Source organism: Lepidochelys kempii, chromosome 2 (genome assembly GCF_965140265.1).
Source record: "Lepidochelys kempii isolate rLepKem1 chromosome 2, rLepKem1.hap2, whole genome shotgun sequence".
Lineage (NCBI taxonomy): Eukaryota > Metazoa > Chordata > Testudines > Cheloniidae > Lepidochelys > Lepidochelys kempii.
In genome coordinates this window covers 122,804,178-122,830,374 of record NC_133257.1, presented here as the reverse complement: position 1 = coordinate 122,830,374, position 26,197 = coordinate 122,804,178, and the positions used below count along the sequence as shown (strand labels likewise).

Here is a 26,197-nt window from a genome sequence, read left to right as displayed (position 1 = left end):
AAGGATGCATGACATTGGAGCATTGGACATGGATGAGCAAAGAAGACCCCCCGCACAAACATTGTGAGTATCCTTCCACCAGTCGAGGGAGTTTTTCATGACCAAAGTCATCAAGACTAGTTTGTTCAAACTGTGTTTGGTTGGCGAATAAACAGTTCTATGTCACTGACTGGGATAGCCTCTTGGCACAAAAGGCAGCATTTAAAACCAGGAGAACTGGGCATGCCCTCCTAGCATTTAAGTTCCCCTGAGGGGAGAAAAAAAAATAGGCACGAGGACAACAGTCCTTATCATAAAAGTATAAATAAAATCTCTTCTTTTTTTCAAATATTTTTTCCATTTTTAATTTTTTTAACATTTATAAAATTAGTATAACTAACACAAAGTAAACATTAAGAACTACCACTAAGTAACTAGTAAGAAACAAGAAAGAAAAAATACAGTTGAGGTAAGCTCAACTCCGACACTGCTGAGACTCCGTCTTAGGCTGAGGCAGTTGAGAAGGAACTGCGGGTGATATGCCCATGTAACCTTATATAGCCACCATGCAAGGCATGAGGCTGCAGAGAATGCATGCACAGACCAAATGGATACTGCTACCTAAAATATCTGATCTGAGGCACCTGAGGCACCTAGAGTGGAGCACTCTCGAAGAAGAAGAAAAGATTACCTCACCTACCTTGTTTCTCTCTTATCCTGGGACCAACATGGCTACAACTACACAGGTTTCAGAGTAACAGCCGTGTTAGTCTGTATTCGCACAAAGAAAAGGAGGACTTGTGGCACCTTAGAGACTAACCAATTTATTAGAGCATAAGCTTTCGTGAGCTACAGCTCACTTCCTCAGATGCATATCGTGGAAACTGCAGCAGGCTTTATATATACACAGAGAATATGAAACAATACCTATTCCCACCCCACTGTCCTGCTGGTAATAGCTTATCTAAAGTGATTTCCAGCACAAATCCAGGTTTTCTCACCCTCCACCCCCCCACACAAATTCACTCTCCTGCTGGTGATAGCCCATCCAAAGTGACAACTCTTTACACAATGTGCATGACAATCAAGCTGGGCTATTTCCTGCATAAATCCAGGTTCTCACATCCCCCCCACCCCCATACACACACAAACTCACTCTCCTGCTGGTAATAGCTCATCCAAACTGACCACTCTTCAAGTTAAAATCCAAGTTAAACCAGAACATCTGGGGGGGGGGGGTAGGAAAAAACAAGAGGAAACAGGCTACCTTGCATAATGACTTAGCCACTCCAAGTCTCTATTTAAGCCTAAATTAATAGTATCCAATTTGCAAATGAATTCCAATTCAGCAGTTTCTCGCTGGAGTCTGGATTTGAAGTTTTTTTGTTTTAAGATAGCGACCTTCATGTCTGTGATCGCGTGACCAGAGAGATTGAAGTGTTCTCCGACTGGTTTATGAATGTTATAATTCTTGACATCTGATTTGTGTCCATTTATTCTTTTACGTAGAGACTGTCCAGTTTGACCAATGTACATGGCAGAGGGGCATTGCTGGCACATGATGGCATATATCACATTGGTGGATGTGCAGGTGAACGAGCCTCTGATAGTGTGGCTGATGTTATTAGGCCCTGTGATGGTGTCCCCTGAATAGATATGTGGGCACAGTTGGCAACGGGCTTTGTTGCAAGGATAAGTTCCTGGGTTAGTGGTTCTGTTGTGTGGTATGTGGTTGTTGGTGAGTATTTGCTTCAGGTTGCGGGGCTGTCTGTAGGCAAGGACTGGCCTGTCTCCCAAGATTTGTGAGAGTGTTGGGTCATCCTTTAGGATAGGTTGTAGATCCTTAATAATGCGTTGGAGGGGTTTTAGTTGGGGGCTGAAGGTGACGGCTAGTGGCGTTCTGTTATTTTCTTTGTTAGGCCTGTCCTGTAGTAGGTAACTTCTGGGAACTCTTCTGGCTCTATCAATCTGTTTCTTTACTTCTGCAGGTGGGTATTGTAGTTGTAAGAAAGCTTGACAGAGATCTTGTAGGTGTTTGTCTCTGTCTGAGGGGTTGGAGCAAATGCGGTTGTATCGCAGAGCTTGGCTGTAGACGATGGATCGTGTGGTGTGGTCAGGGTGAAAGCTGGAGGCATGCAGGTAGGAATAGCGGTCAGTAGGTTTCCGGTATAGGGTGGTGTTTATGTGACCATTGTTTATTAGCACTGTAGTGTCCAGGAAGTGGATCTCTTGTGTGGACTGGACCAGGCTGAGGTTGGTGGTGGGATGGAAATTGTTGAAATCATGGTGGAATTCCTCAAGGGCTTCTTTTCCATGGGTCCAGATGATGAAGATGTCATCAATATAGCGCAAGTAGAGTAGGGGCTTTAGGGGACGAGAGCTGAGGAAGCGTTGTTCTAAATCAGCCATAAAAATGTTGGCATACTGTGGGGCCATGCGGGTACCCATAGCAGTGCCGCTGATCTGAAGGTATACATTGTCCCCAAATGTGAAGTAGTTATGGGTAAGGACAAAGTCACAAAGTTCAGCCACCAGGTTAGCCGTGACATTATCGGGGATAGTGTTCTTGACGGCTTGTAGTCCATCTTTGTGTGGAATGTTGGTGTAGAGGGCTTCTACATCCATAGTGGCCAGGATGGTGTTATCAGGAAGATCACCGATGGATTGTAGTTTCCTCAGGAAGTCAGTGGTGTCTCGAAGGTAGCTGGGAGTGCTGGTAGCGTAGGGCCTGAGGAGGGAGTCTACATAGCCAGACAATCCTGCTGTCAGGGTGCCAATGCCTGAGATGATGGGGCGCCCAGGATTTCCAGGTTTATGGATCTTGGGTAGTAGATAGAATATCCCAGGTTGGGGTTCCAGGGGTGTGTCTGTGCGGATTTGATCTTGTGCTTTTTCAGGAAGTTGAAATAGGTCGGAATGAATAGGTCGGAATATGAAGAAGAGGCTGCTCGGCAGCTCTCCAACACGAGTTTCTACAAGCCATTACCCTCTGATCCCACTGAGAGTTACCAAAAGCAACTACAGCATTTGCTCAAGAAACTTCCTGAAAAAGCACAAGATCAAATCCGCACAGACACACCCCTGGAACTCACCAACAACCACATACCACACAACAGAACCACTAACCCAGGAACTTATCCTTGCAACAAAGCCCGTTGCCAACTGTGCCCACATATCTATTCAGGGGACACCATCACAGGGCCTAATAACATCAGCCACACTATCAGAGGCTCGTTCACCTGCACATCCACCAATGTGATATATGCCATCATGTGCCAGCAATGCCCCTCTGCCATGTACATTGGTCAAACTGGACAGTCTCTACGTAAAAGAATAAATGGACACAAATCAGATGTCAAGAATTATAACATTCATAAACCAGTCAGAGAACACTTCAATCTCTCTGGTCACGCGATCACAGACATGAAGGTCGCTATCTTAAAACAAAAAAACTTCAAATCCAGACTCCAGTGAGAAACTGCTGAATTGGAATTCATTTGCAAATTGGATACTATTAATTTAGGCTTAAATAGAGACTTGGAGTGGCTAAGTCATTATGCAAGGTAGCCTGTTTCCTCTTGTTTTTTCCTACCCCCCCCCCCCAGATGTTCTGGTTTAACTTGGATTTTAACTTGAAGAGTGGTCAGTTTGGATGAGCTATTACCAGCAGGAGAGTGAGTTTGTGTGTGTATGGGGGTGGGGGGGATGTGAGAACCTGGATTTATGCAGGAAATAGCCCAGCTTGATTGTCATGCACATTGTGTAAAGAGTTGTCACTTTGGATGGGCTATCACCAGCAGGAGAGTGAATTTGTGTGGGGGGGTGGAGGGTGAGAAAACCTGGATTTGTGCTGGAAATCACTTTAGATAAGCTATTACCAGCAGGACAGTGGGGTGGTGTCATAAATATAAAGGGAAGGGTAAACCCCTTTGAAATCCCTCCTGGCCAGGGGAAAGCTCCTCTCACCTGTAAAGGGTTAAGAAGCTAAAGGTAACCTCGCTGGCACCTGACCAAAATGACCAATGAGGAGACAAGATACTTTCAAAAGCTGGGAGGAGGGAGAGAAACAAAGGGTCTGTGTCTGTCTGTAGTCGTCTTGGCCGGGGACAGAACAGGAATGGAGTCTTAGAACTTTTAGTAAGTAATCTAGCTAGGTATGTGTTAGATTATGATTTCTTTAAATGGCTGAGAAAAGAATTGTGCTGAATAGAATAACTATTTCTGTCTGTGTATCTTTTTTGTAACTTAAGGTTTTGCCTAGAGGGGTTCTCTATGTTTTGAATCTAATTACCCTGTAAGATATATACCATCCTGATTTTACAGGGGGGATTTCTTTATTTCTATTTACTTCTATTTTTTATTAAAAGTCTTCTTGTAAAACACTGAATGCTTTTTCATTGTTCTCAGATCCAAGGGTTTGGGTTTGTGGTCACCTATGCAAATTGGTGAGGCTTTTTATCCAACATTTCCCAGGAAAGGGGGGGTGCAAGTGTTGGGAGGATTGTTCATTGTTCTTAAGATCCAAGGGTCTGGGTCTGTAGTCACCTAGACAAATTGGTGAGGCTTTTTACCAAACCTTGTCCAGGAAGTGGGGTGCAAGGTTTTGGGAAGTATTTTGGGGGGAAGGACGCGTCCAAACAGCTCTTCCCCAGTAACCAGTATTAGTTTGGTGGTGGTAGCGGCCTGTCCAAGGTGTAATATTTTGTACCTTGGGGAAGTTTTGACCTAAGCTGGTAAAGATAAGCTTAGGAGGTTTTTCATGCAGGTCCCCACATCTGTACCCTAGAGTTCAGAGTGGGGGAGGAACCTTGACATGGTGGCACAGTGGTGGGATTAACCTGAAATCATTTTGAGATCCAGTTGAGATTTTTTGAACTAGAAATACAGATTTTAAAAAGGAATTTTTAGGAAGTCCAGAAGGCAGCTTTGAAACTGAAAGCAGCTTGGTTTCTCTCTGCTTTGTGGCCAAGCAGAGACAAAAGGGGATTATCTTGTGAATTGCAGGTTTTCTTTGCCTGGAGGCAGGGTACTTAACTCCTGCAGGGAAATTCACAGTCTTCCAACCCAGAGGTTTTTTTTTTTTCTTTTCTTCCTAAAAGTAAATAGGGGGTGTGTGCTCTACCCATTTGCCTGGAGACAAAAGTGGCAGGGTTTTTTTTAGGATTTTGATTTTTTTTTTGTTTTACAAGGAGCACAGGTTTGAAAAGAAATTTTTTTTTCTTTGGGCTGGGTAAGCAGGTTTCCAAGTAGTTGGAGGTTTTTTGCTTTAATTTGGGCCCAGAGCAGAGACAAGGGAATTGTCTTTTTCTGTAGGCTGACAATCACTATCAGAGAATAGGTATTCTATTCCAGCACAGCAAAATTTTACAGCCAAGTTTTGTTTGTTTATTTCCAAACCTCGGGTGTAAAGTTAGTTAAAAACAGAGAGGTTAGAATGGCCAAATCCTCAGCTCGACTACAGCTGGAATTAGCCAAATTTCAGGCTGAGGAAAAACAAAGGGAACATGAAAGACAGATAGAACTCATGCGGCTGAAGGAGGAGGAGAAGGAAAAAGAGAGGAAGCATGTGGAGGAGATGGAGAGGATAAAGGCCCAGCAGAATATACCAACAAACCCTAGCAATCCTTCTCCAGGTACCACTTCCCATCCCAGAAAGTTCCCCACCTACAAGGCAGGTGATGATACTGAGGCCTTCTTAGAAAACTTCGAAAGGGCCTGCCTTGGGTACAACATCTCTACTGACCAATACATGGTAGAGCTGAGGCCGCAGCTCAGTGGACCCTTAGCTGAGGTGGCAGCTGAAATGCCTAAAGAACACATGAACAAGTATGAACTGTTTAAATCCAAGGCGAGAGTCAGAATGGGGATAACACCCGAGCAGTCTCGTCGGAGGTTCAGAGCCCTAAGGTGGAAACCAGACATGTCATTTACCCGACATGCCTACCACATTGTAAAACATTGGGATGCCTGGATATCAGGAGCAAGTGTTGAATCTCCAGTAAATTTGCCCTTCCTAATGCAAATGGAACAATTCTTAGAGGGTGTTCCTGAGGAAATAGAAAGATACATCCTAGATGGGAAACCCAAAACTGTAATTGAGGCAGGAGAGATTGGAGCCAGATGGGTGGAGGTGGCAGAGAAGAAGAAAACTGGTTGCAGTTGGAGCGGAGACCAGAAGGGACCACCCCAGACCACACCCTATTACCGGGGGCCGCCCAAAGCCCCACCTACCTCCCAAAGAACCCTCCAGACCCCTTATCGTCCCACCACCCCGTTCTCCAGCAACCCTCCTCGCCCCAGTGACCCGTCAGCTGGACGATGTTTTAAGTGTAACGAGCTGGGGCATGTAAAGGCCAACTGCCCCAAGAACCCCAACAGATTACAGTTCATTGCACCGGAATCACACCAGAGGTCCACAGGCCCAGATACCTCCCAGATACCCTTGGAGCAGAGGGAAACTGTGAGTGTAGGTGGGAAGAAGGTCACCGCGTGGAGGGACACCGGAGCACAAGTGTCAGCTATCCATGCTTCCTTAGTGGACCCCAATTTAATCAACCCAGAGATCCAAGTGACGATTCAACCCTTCAAGTCCAACTCTTTCAATTTGCCTACAGCCAAGTTGCCTGTCCAGTACAAGGGCTGGTCAGGAATGTGGACTTTTGCAGTCTATGATGATTATCCCATCCCCATGCTGTTGGGGGAAGACTTGGCCAATCAGGTGAAGCAGGCCAAGAGGGTGGGAATGGTCACCCGCAACCAGGCTAAACAAGCCGTGAGGCCTAGCTCTGTTCCGGAAACTTCTATCAGGACCCAGTCAGAGGTGATGGACCTGGACCCCAGGCCAATGTCTGCAACAGCAGTAGTGGATCCAGTCCCAGAGACCCAGACGGAACCAGTCCCAGAACCGGAACCAGCCGAACAACCAACACCAGACCCCGTGTCAGCACTGAATCCAGTACTTGCAACCTCAACACCAGAGGGCCCCACCGAACCTGAACTGGCAGCAGCCGATAACCCTACACAAGAGGCTCAGCCGGAGCCTGAATCCCAACATAGTGCACCAGCGGAGAGCGGTTCACAGTCAACAGAAACAGCTCCATCCCCTATATCGCTTCCAGAGGGACCAAGCCTAGGTCCACAATCCCATGAGGAACTGATGTCTCCAGCATCAAGGGAACAGTTCCAGACCGAACAGGAAGCAGATGAAAGCCTCCAGAGAGCTTGGACGGCGGCACGGAGCAACCCACCGCCTCTCAGCTCTTCTAATCGATCCAGGTTTGTTGTAGAAAGAGGACTTTTATACAAGGAAACTCTTTCTGGGGGACACCAGGAAGACTGGCATCCTCAGAGACAGTTGGTAGTTCCAACTAAATACCGGGCCAAGCTCTTGAGCTTAGCCCATGATCACCCTAGTGGCCATGCTGGGGTGAACAGGACCAAAGACCGTTTGGGGGGGTCATTCCACTGGGAGGGAATGGGCAAGGATGTTTCTACCTATGTCCAGTCTTGTGAGGTGTGCCAAAGAGTGGGAAAACCCCAAGACCAGGTCAAAGCTCCTCTCCAGCCACTCCCCATCATTGAAGTTCCATTTCAGCGAGTAGCTGTGGATATTCTGGGTCCTTTTCCGAAAAAGACACCCAGAGGAAAGCAGTACATACTGACTTTCATGGATTTTGCCACCCGATGGCCGGAAGCAGTAGCTCTAAGCAACACCAGGGCTAAAAGTGTGTGCCAGGCACTAGCAGACATTTTTGCCAGGGTAGGTTGGCCCTCCGACATCCTCACAGATGCAGGGACTAATTTCCTGGCAGGAACTATGAAAAACCTTTGGGAAGCTCATGGGGTAAATCACTTGGTTGCCACTCCTTACCATCATCAAACAAATGGCATGGTGGAGAAGTTTAATGGAACTTTGGGGGCCATGATACGTAAATTCGTAAATGAGCACTCCAATGATTGGGACCTAGTATTGCAGCAGTTGCTCTTTGCCTACAGAGCTGTACCACATCCCAGTTTAGGGTTTTCCCCATTTGAACTTGTATATGGCCGTGAGGTTAAGGGGCCATTGCAGTTGGTGAAGCAGCAATGGGAGGGATTTACACCTTCTCCAGGAACTAACATTCTGGACTTTGTAACCAACCTACAAAACACCCTCCGAACCTCTTTAGCCCTTGCTAGAGAAAACTTACAGGATGCTCTAAAAGAGCAAAAAGCCTGGTATGATAAACATGCCAGAGAGCGTTCCTTCAAAGTAGGAGACCAGGTCATGGTCTTAAAGGCGCTCCAGGCCCATAAAATGGAAGCATCGTGGGAAGGGCCATTCGTGGTCCAGGAGCGCCTGGGAGCTGTTAATTATCTCATAGCATTCCCCACCTCCAACCGAAAGCCTAAGGTGTATCATATTAATTCTCTAAAGCCCTTTTATTCCAGAGAATTAAAGGTTTGTCAGTTTACAGCCCAGGGAGGAGACGACGCTGAGTGGCCTGAAGGTGTCTACTACGAAGGGAAATGTGCTGGTGGTGTGGAAGAGGTGAACCTCTCCATGACCCTTGGGCGTATGCAGCGACAGCAGATCCAGGAGCTGTGCACTAGCTACGCGCCAACGTTCTCAGCCACCCCAGGACTGACTGAACGGGCATACCACTCCATTGACACAGGTAATGCTCACCCAATTAGGGTCCAACCTTACCGGGTGTCTCCTCAAGCTAAAACTGCTATAGAATGGGAGATCCAGGATATGTTACAGATGGGTGTAATCCGCCCCTCTGAAAGTGCATGGGCATCTCCAGTGGTTCTAGTTCCCAAACCAGATGGGGAAATACGTTTTTGCGTGGACTACCGTAAGCTAAATGCTGTAACTCGCCCAGACAACTATCCAATGCCACGCACTGATGAACTATTAGAGAAACTGGGACGGGCCTAGTTCATCTCTACCTTGGACTTAACCAAGGGGTACTGGCAGGTACCGCTAGATGAATCTGCCAAGGAAAGGTCAGCCTTCATCACACATCTCGGGCTGTATGAATTTAATGTACTCCCTTTCGGGCTGCGAAATGCACCCGCCACTTTCCAAAGACTTGTAGATGGTCTCCTAGCGGGATTAGGAGAATATGCAGTCGCCTACCTTGACGATGTGGCCATATTTTCGGATTCCTGGGCAGACCACCTGGAACATCTACAAAAAGTCCTTGAGCGCATAAGGGAGGCAGGACTAACTGTTAAGGCTAAGAAGTGTCAAATAGGCCTAAACAGAGTGACTTACCTTGGACACCAGGTGGGTCAAGGAACTATCAGCCCCCTACAGGCCAAAGTGGATGCTATCCAAAAGTGGCCTGTCCCAAAGTCAAAGAAACAGGTTCAATCCTTCTTAGGCTTGGCCGGTTATTACAGACGATTTGTACCGCACTACAGCCAAATCGCTGCCCCACTGACAGACCTAACCAAAAAGAAACAGCCAAATGCTGTTCAGTGGACCGGAAAGTGTCAGAAGGCCTTTAACAAGCTTAAAGCGACACTCATGTCTGACCCTGTACTAAGGGCCCCAGACTTTGACAAACCGTTCCTAGTAACCACAGATGCATCCGAGCGTGGTGTGGGAGCAGTTTTAATGCAGAAAGGACCTGATCAAGAATTCCACCCTGTAGTGTTTCTCAGCAAAAAACTGTCTGAGAGGGAAAGCAACTGGTCAGTCACTGAAAAAGAATGTTATGCCATTGTCTACGCTCTGGAAAAGCTACGCCCATATGTTTGGGGACGGCGTTTCCACCTGCAAACCGACCATGCTGCACTAAAGTGGCTTCACACCCTCAAAGAAACTAACAAAAAACTTCTTCGGTGGAGTTTAGCTCTCCAAGATTTTGATTTCGACATCCAACACATCTCAGGAGCTTCTAACAAAGTGGCTGATGCACTCTCCCGTGAAAGTTTCCCAGAATCAACTGGTTAAAATCGTCCTTGAGATGTGGAAAATATTGTAGTCTTTATGTACTTGGTAGTATATTTAGAGATGCATGTGTCTTATTAACTCTGTTTTCCTAGAGCTCCAGGAAGAAATCCCAGCCAGTGTTTCACCCTAGCTGAGATTTGGGGGGCGTGTCATAAATATAAAGGGAAGGGTAAACCCCTTTGAAATCCCTCCTGGCCAGGGGAAAGCTCCTCTCACCTGTAAAGGGTTAAGAAGCTAAAGGTAACCTCGCTGGCACCTGACCAAAATGACCAATGAGGAGACAAGATACTTTCAAAAGCTGGGAGGAGGGAGAGAAACAAAGGGTCTGTGTCTGTCTGTAGTCGTCTTGGCCGGGGACAGAACAGGAATGGGGTCTTAGAACTTTTAGTAAGTAATCTAGCTAGGTATGTGTTAGATTATGATTTCTTTAAATGGCTGAGAAAAGAATTGTGCTGAATAGAATAACTATTTCTGTCTGTGTATCTTTTTTGTAACTTAAGGTTTTGCCTAGAGGGGTTCTCTATGTTTTTGAATCTAATTACCCTGTAAGATATATACCATCCTGATTTTACAGGGGGGATTTCTTTATTTCTATTTACTTCTATTTTTTATTAAAAGTCTTCTTGTAAAACACTGAATGCTTTTTCATTGTTCTCAGATCCAAGGGTTTGGGTTTGTGGTCACCTATGCAAATTGGTGAGGCTTTTTATCCAACATTTCCCAGGAAAGGGGGGGTGCAAGTGTTGGGAGGATTGTTCATTGTTCTTAAGATCCAAGGGTCTGGGTCTGTAGTCACCTAGACAAATTGGTGAGGCTTTTTACCAAACCTTGTCCAGGAAGTGGGGTGCAAGGTTTTGGGAAGTATTTTGGGGGGAAGGACGCGTCCAAACAGCTCTTCCCCAGTAACCAGTATTAGTTTGGTGGTGGTAGCGGCCTGTCCAAGGTGTAATATTTTGTACCTTGGGGAAGTTTTGACCTAAGCTGGTAAAGATAAGCTTAGGAGGTTTTTCATGCAGGTCCCCACATCTGTACCCTAGAGTTCAGAGTGGGGGAGGAACCTTGACAGGTGGGAATAGGTATTGTTTCATATTCTCTGTGTATATATAAAGCCTGCTGCAGTTTCCACGATATGCATCTGAGGAAGTGAGCTGTAGCTCACGAAAGCTTATGCTCTAATAAATTGGTTAGTCTCTAAGGTGCCACAAGTCCTCCTTTTCTTTGTGCAACTACACAGAAAACTACACCTTGACATTTCTGGCAGTTCAACCTTCATGACCTAGCCCTCAAAGTCAGCCATTTTTGCTTACTGTCAATATATTTATTTTGTGGCTTATTTTCAAACCTACTGGAGATGCACTAATTTTGTGCAAATACTTGATCCTAAAAAGTGAAATGTTATCATCTATACCCAGAGTAGTCAAATTTATTTAGTCTCTGACACCATTACTCTTCTCAAGCATATGGCAGAATGAAAACCTCAGGACTGCTCATTTTTGCCTCTTTACTCCCATCTCTAATGTAGCCGGACAAAGAATATAGCAACATAGAAACTTGCTACCCCATTGATCCTGAGCAATCTTAGACCCTCAGGAAGTCTTGAGAAATGAAACAAGTACAAAAATGGAGTACAAGAGAAAAGAGAAAGGCAAGCCAAGTGCATGATGTAATATCTCAAAACATGCATGGCAACACAGAACCCCAATGACGTTTCAGTAGTCCAGTACATTAATATACCATGTATTTAGAATATTAAAGGTGAATTCTATATTAGCACTTTGCAAGCACTGCATAATTTTTCTGAAATAAAAAAAAAAAATTTAAAGGGAAAAAAAGAAAACATAAGGAAGGGTCAAGGCAGTGCTTTCTTTTACTCCAAAAGCACAACTACCTTAAGTTCCACTACAGCCACAGAAAGGAAAATGAAACAGAAGAGCCCCCAATTTGCAGAAGAGGAGTGTGGGAGGAAAGCAGTATTTCCACGGCACATCCATTTCTTCAACAGAGAATACAGAAGTCTCTCTGTGCAAGAGACATGCATTTGGGGCTCAGGAGATTTGGAAACCGTGGGCTGTTGTCAGGAAGGGCTAAAGCCAGGAATATAGCTATGCTCTCCACTGTATTCTGTTCACCTGGAAACCTGCAGGATTACCCAATCAGTATTTTATGCAGGCAGCTCCTCCCTTTTAAGAAACTCTTTGGGGATGGGGAGTATATTCAGGCCATCTGCAAAAAACAAGACCATGGCAGCATGACTACTGCTATGCTATGGTGGGGCTACAAGAAAGTCTGGAATCAGTGTAAAAGTATTTGGCTTCTGTGCAGATAAATTAACCTCAGAGGCATCCTCAGAACCATGTTTCATCTGGGACATCCAAAGTTTCTGGGACATGAATATCCTTCTCACACCTGTTGGGAAGCCCTTGATATGCTGATTGGAAGGTAACTCTGCAAGTGTGATTTTACTCATGAGACAAGCCTTCCACAACCATCACCACATACTCCCCCAACCACCCCTTTTTCTTGTAATGTAGAATACAAGGTACTCTGGGGCAAATTCTGCCTTTGTTTTCTTGCTTACAAACCTTACTGCTTCATAACTTCAATGCAGTTTAAATCGGATAGATGTGAGGTACAAATATTGCCCTTTCCCTTGAAAAGTAGTGCAACAAAACAAAAAGTAATTTCTTTTAATGTAATTTGGTGATTTGTTTACATACCTTTTAAAAATTCATCTTCAAAGAACTGGGATGTGACTTTCTGTGGATAATTCACTCCAGCTCCCCAAGCAATCAACGGTGTTAAAGTCTCTGAGGGATGGCCAGCTCCATGAGAGCCTACAGATATGACAAACCAAACACACAATGACTTGATAAGCAAGGCAAATAGTGCTCTCACAGAGCCAAGTTTAAATTTCTGCCTAGAAAAAATATCCTGTCTATATTCTTCAGGCAGGCTACACTAGCACCACCTGTTATTTTACTAGAATGACAAGAGACATTTTAGAAACCTTTCTTTTAAAGTGTGCACTTATGTAGTGCCACCCATTTGAGAATCACAAAGCAATTTACAAACATTGGCTAACTTCAGCTTCACCACACCCTCTGAAATAGATATTTTTCCGCATTTTAAAGTATGTGGAAACCGAGGCACAAGGAAATTCCAGTCAAAAATTTCAAATTGGAGTGCCCAAAGTTAAGCATTTAGGCTCCAAACCTTTGAAAACATATACATGTATCTAACTTGCATGCGCCAATGAAACCAAAGGGATTACTCAGGTGTGTAAAGTTAAACATGTCTATAAATTTGGGCAAAGGGTCCTAGGCACCTAAATAATTGACTTGATTTTCAAAAGGTATAAAGTATCTGCAGCCTCCACTGTCCATCTCCAGTGGTGAAAGGTGCCCACTGAACAAGCTGGGGAACCACAGGTGCCCTGTCCTGTTCCCAGTATACCTTACAAAATGCATTCTACAAGGTGTGCGTGTGTGCGCGCGTGTGTATGAGAAGGGTTTGAAAGAATATCAAATTTAATTATGTAATTAAAGATGAAATCTTAATATATATGCTCCAGAGATAGAGTTGAGGTTGCATGCATGACAACTGGTAGGGTACAAATGAAAGGTTGAAGTTTGCTAACTAACTCTGCTTTCTTGTAAGCCGCTTCGAGCCTAAGAACCTGGAGATCTGGGAAGGATTTGTGGATTTAAGCCTCTACACACAAAGTTCTCCCACTTCTCTCTGTTTTGATGACTGGATCAGAGCCAATCAGTGAAATTGCTAATCCAAGAAGGATGGCACCTTGGGTAGAAAGGAAACTAGCTCTGAGAAAGAAGGGCAGAAGTGCAGGAGCAGGGAAGAATAGATGCTGCTTATCTGCATGGGCTCACTAAGGGAGATCTTTTCCCCTACCTGAACTTGTTTAGATTTTTTTCTCATAGTGCAGGCCTTGGCAGAGAGCAGACTAGCAGAGGTTCAAAAACTCCTCTCTCTGCTGCTGTCCCCAATGAACTGCAAACTGTTTTCTAGCAGTGAGAAGATTGGCTCTTAATGGAAGCATGATTATCCAGCAGAGAAGTCAGGTTGGTGTCAGGTGCTAAGACTACCCTTCTGAAACCCTCGGTGTATCCCAAATCCATTGTTCAGCAAAGCAGAAGGCTGCTAAGCACATCCCCCTGGGAACTACTCTGGGAAAATCTGCCCCAACCACTGCATTCCCTTCCAATGCAAGACTTCTTTTCTTTCTGAGTTCATATGCAGAAGCCTTTTGAAGTTGCTGCAGCAGCTGCTCAGTTTCTACAACTACTATAAGGATGTGGGATGTACCACTAGGGTTTGGAAGTCCCCAGACCCAAACATCAAACGGTTTCCAAGAAGATCTTCTCCTCCCCGGACAATGGCCTGGACAAATGGAGAAGGAAAAAATTTCCAGTGGAAAAAATAAAATATTTTTCAGGGGAAAGAATTCCTTGAAAAAGTCCTCGCACAGAGAGCAGAAGAGGCAACATTTGCTCTTCTCTGTAGAGCACAATGACTGGGATAGAATCAGATGGGAGTTTTCAGTTTCAAAAAGGGAGCTCTGCCTCCATTCATCAGGCGTGAGTTAGGACCTCTCTCCAGTGTAGTGAATCCATCACAGGAGAAAAGTAAATTTTAGCGTAAATTTTTTTTGTTTTAAACTGACCCATGAATGTGTGCCACTGCCTTACTGAGTAGCCACATGACATTCATTCTTATTATCCCTTTCCTCTCACCTAGCTCTTTGCCCCCTATGTGTGTGTCTCTGACCATCATTCCTTGTGTCATGTCAAAATTAGACCATACGCTCTTTGTGGCAAGAACTGTGTCTTTACTTGTTTTTGTCAGGTGCCTAACACATGTTGAATGGACTCAAAATAAATAATAGCACAACTTAACATAAAAAAGTAGGGGTGGAAGTGACTTCGAGAGGTCATCTAGTGCTGTGCCAGGACCAAATATATCTAGATCATCCTCAACATGTATTTGTCCAACCTGTTCTTAAAAACCTCTAAGAATGAGGATTCCATAACTTCCCTTGGCAACCTATTCCAGTGTTCACTATCCTTATAGTTAAGGAGTTTTCTTCTAATAGCTAACCTAAATCTCCCTTGCTCCAAATTAAGCCGATTACTTCTGGTCCTACCTTCACAGGACACAGAGAACAATTAATCACCATTCTTTTTACAAACAGTCTTTAACATATCAGGTCCCTCCACCCCAGTCTTCTTTTATCAAAGCTAAATATGCTCTTTTTTTTGTTTTTGTTTTTTAACATTTCATCAACAGGTCAGTTTATCTCAACCTTTTATCATTTTTGTTGCTCTCCTCTGGACTCCCTCCAGTTTGTCCACATCTTTCTTAAAGTGTGGCACCCAAAGTTGGATGCCTTAGGCCACAACACTCCAACTGAAGCCTCAACAGTGCTGAGTGCAGCAAAACAATTACCTCCCATGTTGTACATACAACACTCCTTTTAATACACCCCAGAAAGATATTAGCCTTTTTTGCAACTGCACCACATTGTTGGCTCATTTCAAGTGTCTTCCTTTCCTTCTACTTTCAAAGGCCTTGCGTCATGATCAATAACCTCCAAGCTAGAGAGAGCTACCTGCAGAATCCCTAAATATTTTTCCAGGATTCCAGATGCACTTTTCACAAAGCTAGTTAATTTTCAGCTTGTGAAACAAAAATAAAAAATATGCATTAACAAAAAAGCAAAGTCAGGCTTAGGAAGATGATAGTGACACCCAAAGTCTTTCTATTGTGGTGAATGCTGCCTGTAAGAACAAAGAGGAAAAATGTATTCTAAAATTCAAATGTGCCAACATAAATGTCATCTACTCAACAATAAAATGTAATATTCAAACAGACCTTTGTTCTGCATATGAGCAAATGATAATTGGACTGATTGCTTTCAAAGATAGGCATAAATAAACTCTTATCCTCTCTGATGGATTATTAGGGAGTAAACAAATCCTGTTATTCCATCTCTGAACAGTTTGTAGTTTTATGCAAAAGGCATTAATCAACTCTGTATTTTACTCCTGAAATGTACCTGAAACATCAATGATTCACAATGCCTCATGCTAATAATTATAAATATACTGCTATTCAAAACAAATAGCTTCCAAGGATGCTGGGCAGGAAAGTCTCCATGGCTTACCACCCATTAGAACAGAATCTTCCTTCAAGAGGATTAACCTTACCTCAGAATTACAGAACGCTAATGGTAACCATTTATTCTGCCACACTTCCAATTGGACACACATAGGACTGGCCTAGTGAATGCTCAAGTAAACCCACATTCTGCATCCCCAAACACATCTAAGTAGAAATATATAACACCATGAGTTATTGCAGTTATTTGCCACATAGTGCCAGCTTGATACACAAACCCCACTTGTAATATTTGGCAACAAAAATACAACATAGTACTCAATCTGATTACATCGCTGAAACCAGATGTTTCTTTGCTTAAATGGGGCTACTCACAACAAGAGAAAACCTTAGAGGAGATCTTGAGCATGCTCTTTTTACCCTATTTAGTTTATGCTCCTCCTCAGAAGGCTATTAGATGATACAGATGCTTTCTGGAAGATAGATTCTTTACATGGAAGTTGCAATCTCTTTCCCCTTGAAGTCTGTCACCATAGTGGTACATTTGATCCAGGTCCACAAAAAGAAAGACTGAAGTTTCTCTGAATCTCATGTGTCTTACACTACAGCACAACTGCTGCCAAGACCTCAGACTAGTAAAATGTACCTCTTTTTTGGTAGCTGACATGATTATTTTATGGTAATTAATTTTGTTGGGGGAGGAAGTCATAATTTATCAGTCTTTAAGAGAACATCTAGCCAAGCTTTTTCACACATAAGATGAACATGCCCTTTGGTGTAACTGATAACAACATGTATTAAAAGGACTTTTACCACACAAAATATTTTAAGTAGAAAATGTGAAGTGATCAAAGAACATATACATTAACATAGCTTTTTGTATGCAACTGGAAATTAACACTAGGTGTGTCCCCTTGTGTTTTTATGGGGGTTCAGCTAGTCTCAACATAGCTTTAATTAGCTGCACAGGACAGCTTTTGACCTTTATGAAAAGGATGGAGACTCATTTAAATGGAAACTCCACTACAGTAAACTTTCTCTCTCCATGAGTCCTGAACTCCATCACTCCAGAATCTTCTCCTCCTCAGCCAAAGTTGCAGTGAGTCATTTGGCCCCATACAAAATCAAGCACCTGGCAGAGTGGAAGCAGCAGAGCTTTCATAGTGAGTGAAGCTCCCAAACCTGCTCATATTCTAAATAATCAGAAATTTGCCAATAATCTCAACTGCTAAGTAACTTTAGAGATTTAAAAAGTATCACCCCAATCTGTCATTCCATGGTCAGAAGTTAAGATAAAGGCAGTTTTTCCATCATTTCCATAAAAATCTTCAAGCAGTGAAACAATGTCGTTTATGCCATCGTCAACTTTTCTGATATTGTCCTTGTATTCCCTATAGCAAGGAAAGAAAAATATATTATTTGATTTCACTGTGAACTTTGAATTACAGATGGCAGAATACAGTGTATATGGTAGATTACTCATTGTCATTAAGGCAAGCCTCTTGATTAGAGCCAACATCATGATTTACATGGCCTCAAGCTGTCAAAGGGAATCTAGAGGTGTCTCTTGCTTTCTCTAGAGCTGATACCGGGGGGCAGTTGAGTTGACCTGCTGCAGTGTGGTGTGGAGGGTTCTTGTACTGTTTGTGTCTATTTAAGGTCAAACTGGCCCTTGATAGAGGACTCTGGAATTTAGTAATCTACAGTAACTAAGTAGGTGGATAAGTGTGACAGTTCTCAGGTGCCCAGGACTGAGAGTCAGTTTGTTATCCCCTACCTCTAGCGAGAGATAGCCTTGCCCAATGGCTGGGTGTTAGCTCTCTAACACCACCAGCCTGTTAGTCATTCAAGCACTCGCCTCTGGCCAATGCCAGCCCTGTCTTCACCTTGCATGTTAACAGCAAGTGCACCCCAGTCCCCGAGTCCCTTTGAAGAGTTCTCCTGTGATACCCAGCCTGACACTGACTACTCTCAGAAATCTCAGAACCTTCACCCCCAAAGAAGCAGTGTATCCCAGTTTACTGGTTTTACCTTAAACCACCACTCCCGTAAATCACATGGCACTTGTGAGCACTTATAATAAAACAAAATTAGGTTTATTTAAGAAAGAATAGAGAGTCAACTATAAACAAGAAAGAGTGGTGGAAACAAATGGTTACAATACAAAAGCATAAAATGCAAACCTGGGTCTATATTTATTAATAGTTACCTCTCCTATCTAATAAAGTAGGTTGTTATCCCCCGACCCCAAGTTCAGTCTGTTGCAGAGCCAGTTGGCTTCACAGGAACTAAGATCCAAACTTTCATGAAAACATCCCCAGGCCACAAGATTTTTCCTCAGTGCATGGATACAGAGTGCCTCTCCCCACTCTGTGTTATGCCGAAACAGTCTTTTGTCTCTATGCATAGACAGGGCAATCTTTTTTTTTTTTTTTTTAAACCTCCATGTGGTTTTGATTGTTTGAAGTTGTCTCTGACAGTTTTCCATTGATAGGCTTGGGATGGAGCAAGGCTAGATAATTGAACATTGCAATACATTGCAATACATTAATACGGTTAACCAGGGAGAAGTAACAATTCCCTCCTGCTTGAATGGGCCATCACTGAAACATATTATCCCCTGGTGACTAACCTCTAGATACAAGATTATAAAGTGCACTTTCAGTATAGTTACATTATTCCTTAAACATTACTGTTTGCCTTGTGAAATATCAGTTGAAAACTCAATCTGTAGAATATTATTGTCCTGGTACAATGTGTGTATCAACACTGCATGTAAAGTTATAAGATTTTACTGTATAACATTGTTGTTACATGCTCCAGAGTTAGAAAAGGAGGCCCAAACCAGTTTTCAAAGACAAAGACACACTGGCACCCTAGCCAGGTGTTAATGAACCATCACCTGTTCAAAGAGCCATTCTCTGGCATAGAGAAGGCATGAACAAGAAATGTACATTTTATCACAAGGATGACTCAAACCTTATGTCCACAAGAGACTGTTTGTCACCATGACTCAGCAAAGATGTTTCTAGCACAAGAAACTGAATTATAAAGAGGGGAGAAAAATGCTTGACCTCACTGTCCTCCTTCATCTCTGCTCATGGCATCAATGACTCTCAAAGAACTGAACTTGGGAGGGGAGAGGCTGGAGTGCTGGCTGGGAGGCTTTTCAGCCAGTACAGACTGCTATAAGCTTATGGTGAGGAAAACCTTCTGCTTTTAAGTTCACTTAGCTTGTTAAGTTAGGCATTTAGCTTGCATTTTATCTTGTATTTCTTTTGTAACCAATCCTGACCTTTATGCCTCATTAACTGTAGTCACTTTAAATTTTTCTTTTCTTTCTGTAGTTAATAAACTTGTTTCACTGTTTTATCTAACCAGTGAGTTGTGATTAAAGTGTGTGGGAAACTCCATTTGGGATAACAAGGCTGGTGCATATAATTTTCCACTGATGAAATGACGGACTTTATATGTGCTTGCATTGTTCAGCAAGATGCTGGCCAATACAAGATGCACATTTCTGGGGGGAAATCTGGGACTAGAGAATCTGCTGGTGTTCTTCTGCAGTTTAATTCATGAGTGGCTAGCTAGTAGCACTCAATACTGTGCAGCTGGAAGCATGTTTCATGCTGGAGCCTGTGTGTTAACTGACCAAGAGTGGCTGTTTACCAGTAAAGCAATGTAAAAGGCATCCCAGGTTGGAGAGCTGAGAACTGCTATTCAGCAATCCAGATTGTATCTGAGGAATGTTACAAATAACCGTAGATACATCTCACAATGATTATTAGTCTTGATAAGTTACGAGCTTTCTGTAGATACCTTACATGTTACTCCTTATGGATAAACACCCTGCAAGACATGTGTTTGGTGCAGTACCTTTGTCCAATCTGAGATAATAGTTTGCAAAGAACAGTAAAACATTTGGCAAGTGGTCTCCATGTCACAATAATTTAAAAGTGAACTGCAAACCTTTAAAGATTAAAAGTTTTAAAAGAGTCCAATGTATTAACACAGCAATTGTAGACTTAAAAGTGAAAATTTTAAAACTCTTTTTTAAGTTACTATACATATCAATAATTGATTTCATGATGTAGTGCTTGTCTTGAGATTTTGATAAGCCTGGATTCTGTGGGCCCCAAACACCCTTGTGTGTCTGATGGTGGGCCATAAATCAGGAATTTTTAAGGGGGGAATGCCACAATGACTAGTTTATCACCAACCAATCAATTCACATTTTTCTAAAAGGCTAGAAAGTATATCGTTTTAAAATAAAGACAGAGGAGCCCTGACACTTCCATTTAGAAGGCTCACAGTCATGTGCTTTGCCTTTCAAAGGTTAGCCCCAATTCCTTGCACTGTCTCAGGTGAAAAAGGGAAACAGAACTCAAGAGGAAAATGAATGGGATTGTCATAAATTTTGTTTCAAAATGTTTTTGTAATGATGTATGGCCTTAAAATTTTTTCTTTTTTCAATTGCCATCCAAAAAACTTGGCAGTTCACCTACAATAAGGCTGCAATATCAGACTTGTTATTTCTGGATTTCCTGTTTACTGTGGAATTAAGATGGACTCTGAACTTCATTTTGGGCAAAAGGAAAAACAAATAATCTGCCAGGTATTCTTTTGATTAGGTGTATAATTAATAAGTTTGCTACTGCCCTTGATAATTAGAATTAAGAGATATATGCTGTGACCCTAAGAACCCCTCAATGCCAACTAGGCAACTCCATAACAGCAACTCCTAACAAATTCACTACAACTAGCACACCACTTTCATGGCATTTACCCGAGCAGATATCATGTGAGATCTTAAATGAAAGCCGGTGTCAAACTGGTTATGAATATTGTTGTAAGATGTACGTACAGATGCTATTTCAGGAGCTGTATATGTACTGAAAATATACATTCTGAAGTTTGTCACCAACCAAAGAGAAAAACAGGGTTCTTCCAGATAGGAGATAAGATGTGTATCTCCCTGTCAAATGTAAATTAAGCATTGTAAGCCAACACAATGAAAGCCTTATTTACATATGGAGTCAACAGGAAAGGAGCACATCAGAGAATGAACCACCTAGGGTTGCCTTGTCTCTGGGGCAGACGACTTTGGGAAATATAAGTGGAAAGCAAAAAGACATCCCTTTATCCTGCACTAGAGGAAGTAATCAAGACAGTGTGATTACATTATTGAAACAGGATCCCAACTTGTCCTAGTTATAAGCACTATAAAAGACACTTGGGTGAGACAGACTTCCTTAGACAGAAGATTAGCTTCTTAAATTTAATCTCTAGAAAATATGTTATTTTATATGTAACATTTCTGTTTCCATTATCATTACTCTCTCTCTTTCTTAAATCTTAACCTTTGATGATAAACTTCTTATTGTTTTCACTAGAAATCTATTTCAGTGCTTTGGTGTTAAATAGGACCTGATTTGGAGTTGAATCATCCAAGCAGGTGTGTACTGTTCCCTTGGGGATAGGCAACCCGGTATTTCTGAGAGGGTTCAGTGCATAAGAGGCTGAATACTACAGGGGAATGCTTCAAAGGGCTTAGGGACCAGCTATTGTTAATATGTAGGGCAAAGACAGGGCTGGCATAGCCAGAGAAGATTGTTTAGGTGCTAACAGACTGGAGGTGTCAGGGAGCCAGCAAATCTCCCTCTTGCTGGAGGTGGGGAGGAACAAGGTGACTCTCAGTCCTTGGCTGCCTGAGAACAGTCAATTATGCTAATATATTTGTATATGTTACTGTAGTTATATGCAAATTAATGAAAATTTGCTATGTTAATGTAACCTTATAAGATTTTAAACTAACAAAATTCAAGAAATTTAGATTTTAATTTTTCATGGCAATTTCAAACTTTGCCCCTTGTACAATCTCATCAAAACTGCAAGCATTTTATCTAGATTGGTAAATATTGTTGCAGAGAAAAAGTTGACTTAGGACAAAAATATTGTGTGTTAAACGCTAACAAGCAAGTTATATTTAGTGTGTTAAATTACCTGGAGTTTGGCCGATGAGCATGTCCATTTGTGTCTATCCCTAGCAAATGCAGGAATAGAACCACTTTTTCTTCATTTACTTTAGAGAACAATGTTTGATTACTTCCAGCAGCTTGGAAGAAGTTCTATAGGGAAGAAACCATCAAAGGGTTATTCTGAGAACCATGGAAAAAAAGGAGACACAGCCTATTAAAATGCCGATTTTATTTAATGTTTATATCAGAGGAGTTGTATTGTGCAAAACTATGAAACAGAAAATTAATTACTGTGTTATTCTGCTTATCTGAAGATAATATTCCAGTAAAATTTTCACTGCCGGGGCTCATCTAGAGCAAGACAGGCAGAAATCTTCCAGTTCTTAAGCTTTTACAGTCCCTATGAGCAGTGATAGCAGGTAGGATTGTGAGCCATCCTTTCCTTCTTTCTTTTGCATTGGTGGTCACACACTATCCCTGAGTTTAACTCCTGCTTTGTAACTTTCCACTTATTTCTTAATATGAAATGGGAAACCAGGCATCCCAAATAAGAATGAGAAATAGAAAACTAAGATTTTTCCTAAATGACCATTATTATTAAAGTAAATATTGGTGTTAGCTGTCAGATGACCATTATTTTTGCATTCTACATGCAAACACAAACAAGTAACATCCCAAACACAAGAAAAATTCTAGGGAGTGGGATGATTTGGGTTCTACTACTTTGGAAACAGGTTTTGCAGGACCGACATACCAAAATATGGTTCATCTCCAGAGACCAAATCAAAGCAACAGTGTTTTGTAAATGTATGGAGTGTGGAACATGCATCTGCCTTGCATATGTCTGAACAGAAACTTTCCTGAGGCATGAGCTGGAAGTCACTCTGTCTCAGAACAAATGAGCCTTGGCATGGCCATCTGGTTTTACGCCAGCCATATTACAGTAACATGAAATGCAATCGGACAGCCATTTTAACGTGATCCTCTTAGTGACACTGCACTGCCACCCTCATGTTTTTGCTGCCTTCAGAGTTGTGTTCTGAAGACAGCAGCTACAGAGTTTCCTGAAGCTGGAGGTGACTCCCAGAGGTGGTGAGTCTGATCTCCCCCTGCTGCTGGAGTCCACGCTGGAGCAGTGAAATTGACAAGAAAGCTGCTCACAGCTCTGGCTGTCACCCCATGGTCTCCCGGCTTCAAGTTGGTCTGCCTTTGGGTTCCCGGCTCCCCGTTCCCAGGTGGGCTGGTGTCTGGGCACCCCACACCCCGCTCAAAACTGGTTGCTACCTGGGCTCCCCGCTCTAAGCCAGGCTGCCTCCTGGGCTCTCAGCTCCCACTGGAAGGCAGATTGTGCCTGCCCAGGTCCCTCAGGGCTCCCTGCTCCCCACTGGGTTGCTGCCTGGGCTCCCACCACAGGCAGTCCGGCTGCACCAAGGCTCCCGGCTCCCTGCTGGAAGCCCTTAAATTGGCAGGGGTTTGAAGTGCAAGGCAGCCAGAAATAAGGCTGGTGGAAGCTAGAGTGAGACCTTGTGCTTGTAGGCAGGCTACTGCTGTTAGGGCTCTGAACAAAAGCTGCATAGCATAAAAATACCCAGGATTACAGGGCAAGCAGTGACAGAACCCATTACTCGTCTGGATGGTCCCCAGAATATCACATCCAGTCACTTAAATCTGCATATAAGTGGCATTATTATATAGTCTGCTTCTAAGTCCCTATTCAAGAAAACTATAATTGAAGTCACTGGGTATTTAAAACATGAAACACACAATAATATAGATTGAATAGGGACTCTGTAACTGATGGAATGCTCAGTTTGACTGCTTTCTGCAAACAAATTTTTGCAGGGGTCCACCTGCACATTTTTGATTGCAGGATCAGAACTCTTGCAAGGACTTCCAGACCACAGCCGGACTACCAGTGTTATTTTTGAATGTAGGAAAGAGTAAGCCTGCTTTTACATTTAAAAAAAAAATATCAATGAGGCAAATTTAAGTTTCAAATTCCTGAAATTACATTTTTTTTTAAAAAGTGGATCACGTTTCAAGGCAAATCCTTTTGAGGCCTAATTAGCCAGAATGCCATCTGAAATGAGGGAAATACAGCGCTGTGGTTTTCTCTTTTGCTAGATGAGTTCACATTAAATTTTAAAAATCTCACTTTCCCTCTATAATTCATAGATTCATAGATATTTAGGTCAGAAGGGACCATTATGATCATCTAGTCTGACCTCCTGCACAACGCAGGCCACAGAATTTCACCCACCACTCCTACAAAAAAGAAACCTCACACCTATATCTGTGCTATTGAAGTCCTCAAATCGTAGTTTAAAGACTTCAAGGAACAGAGAATCCTCCAGCAAGTGAGCCGTGCCCCATGCTACAGAGGAAGGCGAAAAACCTCCAGGGCCTTCCAATCTGACCTAGAGGAAAATTCCTTCCCGACCCCAAATATGGCGATCAGCTAAATCCTGAGCATATGGGCAAGATTCATCAGCCAGATACTACAGAAAATTTTTTCCTGGGTAACTCAGATCTTATCCCATCTAATAACCCATCACAGGCCATTGGGCCTATTTACCATGAATATTTAATTATCAAAACCATATTATCCCATCATATCATCTCCTCCATAAACTTATCGAGTTTAATCTTAAAGCCAGACTTAGCCACTCCGAGTCTCTATTCAAGCCTAAGTTAATTGTATCCAATTTGCAAATGAATTCCAATTCAGCAGTCTCTCGCTGGAGTCTGGATTTGAAGTTTTTCTGTTGTAATATCGCAACTTTCATGTCTGTAATCGCGTGACCAGAGAGATTGAAGTGTTCTCCGACTGGTTTATGAACGTTATAATTCTTGACGTCTGATTTGTGTCCATTTATTCTTTTACATTGTGCTGAGATTTGACCTAGTCAGCAAACAGTGCCAGTGAGCTTTTAAACATCCAAAGTTCAAGATGTCCATGTAGTAATTTATTCTGATAGTCAGTGAAAGTCTGATGGGGGTGGAGGGGTGGGGGGAAAGACACCAGCAAATACTGGTTTATAATGAAAAACAGTTACCAACAATTTTCTGGACACTCCTTTCTGCAACTTGGCAGTCACCTCATTGACATTCAATCAATCAATCTAATAATATGGAACAGGTCAGAGAAGAGGAGCCATACAGTTTTGAAGAAGTGTTAATTTTTCAGATTTAAATTTTCACATGCATGCATAAGTAAGAGAAGGGAAAGTGTGTTGAGTGTGGTAATAATGAAGTGTAATAGGAGCAGGAAGAAAGACTTATTTTACAAGTTCTGCGGTGGGCACTCCATCTGGCTTTGTGCATATATTACATGACATTGCATAGTCCGAAATCAGTGCAGGGTTACATACAGGTGTGTTACAACAGAGATAGGCAACAGTTAACATTTCACAATTTTGCAAAAAAGTGGGTAAGAATTTTAAATTCTGGTTCAGCTTCCGAATGATTTATTAATACATTAGTTGTACATATTAATAAAATATATAATGTTATCAAATGGATAGTAAAACTATGACAGTAACAGAACTTCCCATAAGTCATAACTACGTGGATTTTGTTGAAAGGGTGTAGATGCCTGTTTAATATAGAATGTAAAATTTCAAGCACCATAACTCTATTAAAGTTTCTCAAGTTTTTCTAAATTAATGAATTTCTAATTGAAACTTTGATAATTTCTTCATTGATTTTTCCTATCAATGTTTTCATTTGAGAGCCAGAATACTGTAGACTTGTAATATGCTTTTCTTTTTTAAAAATTAAATCAGCTGGTGATCAGAAAAAGTAAAAATTCTTCTAATTAAGGAGAACAGAAAAGGGATTAAGTGATTAATTTAACTTTAACCTACAATGAATGAATTTACATTGAAATACCCATCTGTTAAGTATTCAGGAAAGTGATGTGAACAATGGAAATAAATTAATCCACCCACCGTGAAATAGGCAGATACCTCATTATCGTGTAAAATGTGTTGAATATTTGAATGATCAGTTAGAATCACTCCTGCATTTTCAGTAGTTTAAGGTTGTGTGTCACCTGTCATTACAAAAGATATACTGTAGATACGCACTAGGAAACGCAGAAGTTATAGATCTACTCTGTCATTTAGTCCATCACCCTTGTCAGAGTTTACTGCAAGGA

General features: G+C 42.3%; 2 protein-coding genes across 11 annotated transcripts in view; one reads left to right on the top strand and one right to left on the bottom strand.

The window, feature by feature from the left end:
• The window catches only part of PIGN (phosphatidylinositol glycan anchor biosynthesis class N), a 169,830-nt gene that overhangs the window by 102,381 nt on the left and 41,252 nt on the right, over positions 1-26,197 (bottom strand). For all 9 annotated transcript variants that reach the window (XR_012157360.1, XM_073332239.1, XM_073332240.1 and 6 more), the window contains 3 exons: positions 22,064-22,188; positions 17,321-17,451; positions 12,643-12,759 (listed from right to left, as the gene is read on the bottom strand). Coding sequence is in view for 8 of the 9 variants with exons in the window: in XM_073332239.1 (XP_073188340.1) it covers positions 12,643-12,759; positions 17,321-17,451; positions 22,064-22,188 (373 nt within the window). In the remaining variant the exon portion in view is untranslated. The remainder of the gene's footprint in view (positions 1-12,642; positions 12,760-17,320; positions 17,452-22,063; positions 22,189-26,197) is intronic.
• Positions 19,077-26,197, top strand: part of LOC140907079 (uncharacterized) — a 32,234-nt gene continuing 25,113 nt past the window's right edge. For both annotated transcript variants that reach the window (XR_012157361.1, XM_073332245.1), the window contains exon 1: positions 19,077-19,259. The gene's annotated coding sequence lies outside the window, so the exon portion shown is untranslated. The remainder of the gene's footprint in view (positions 19,260-26,197) is intronic.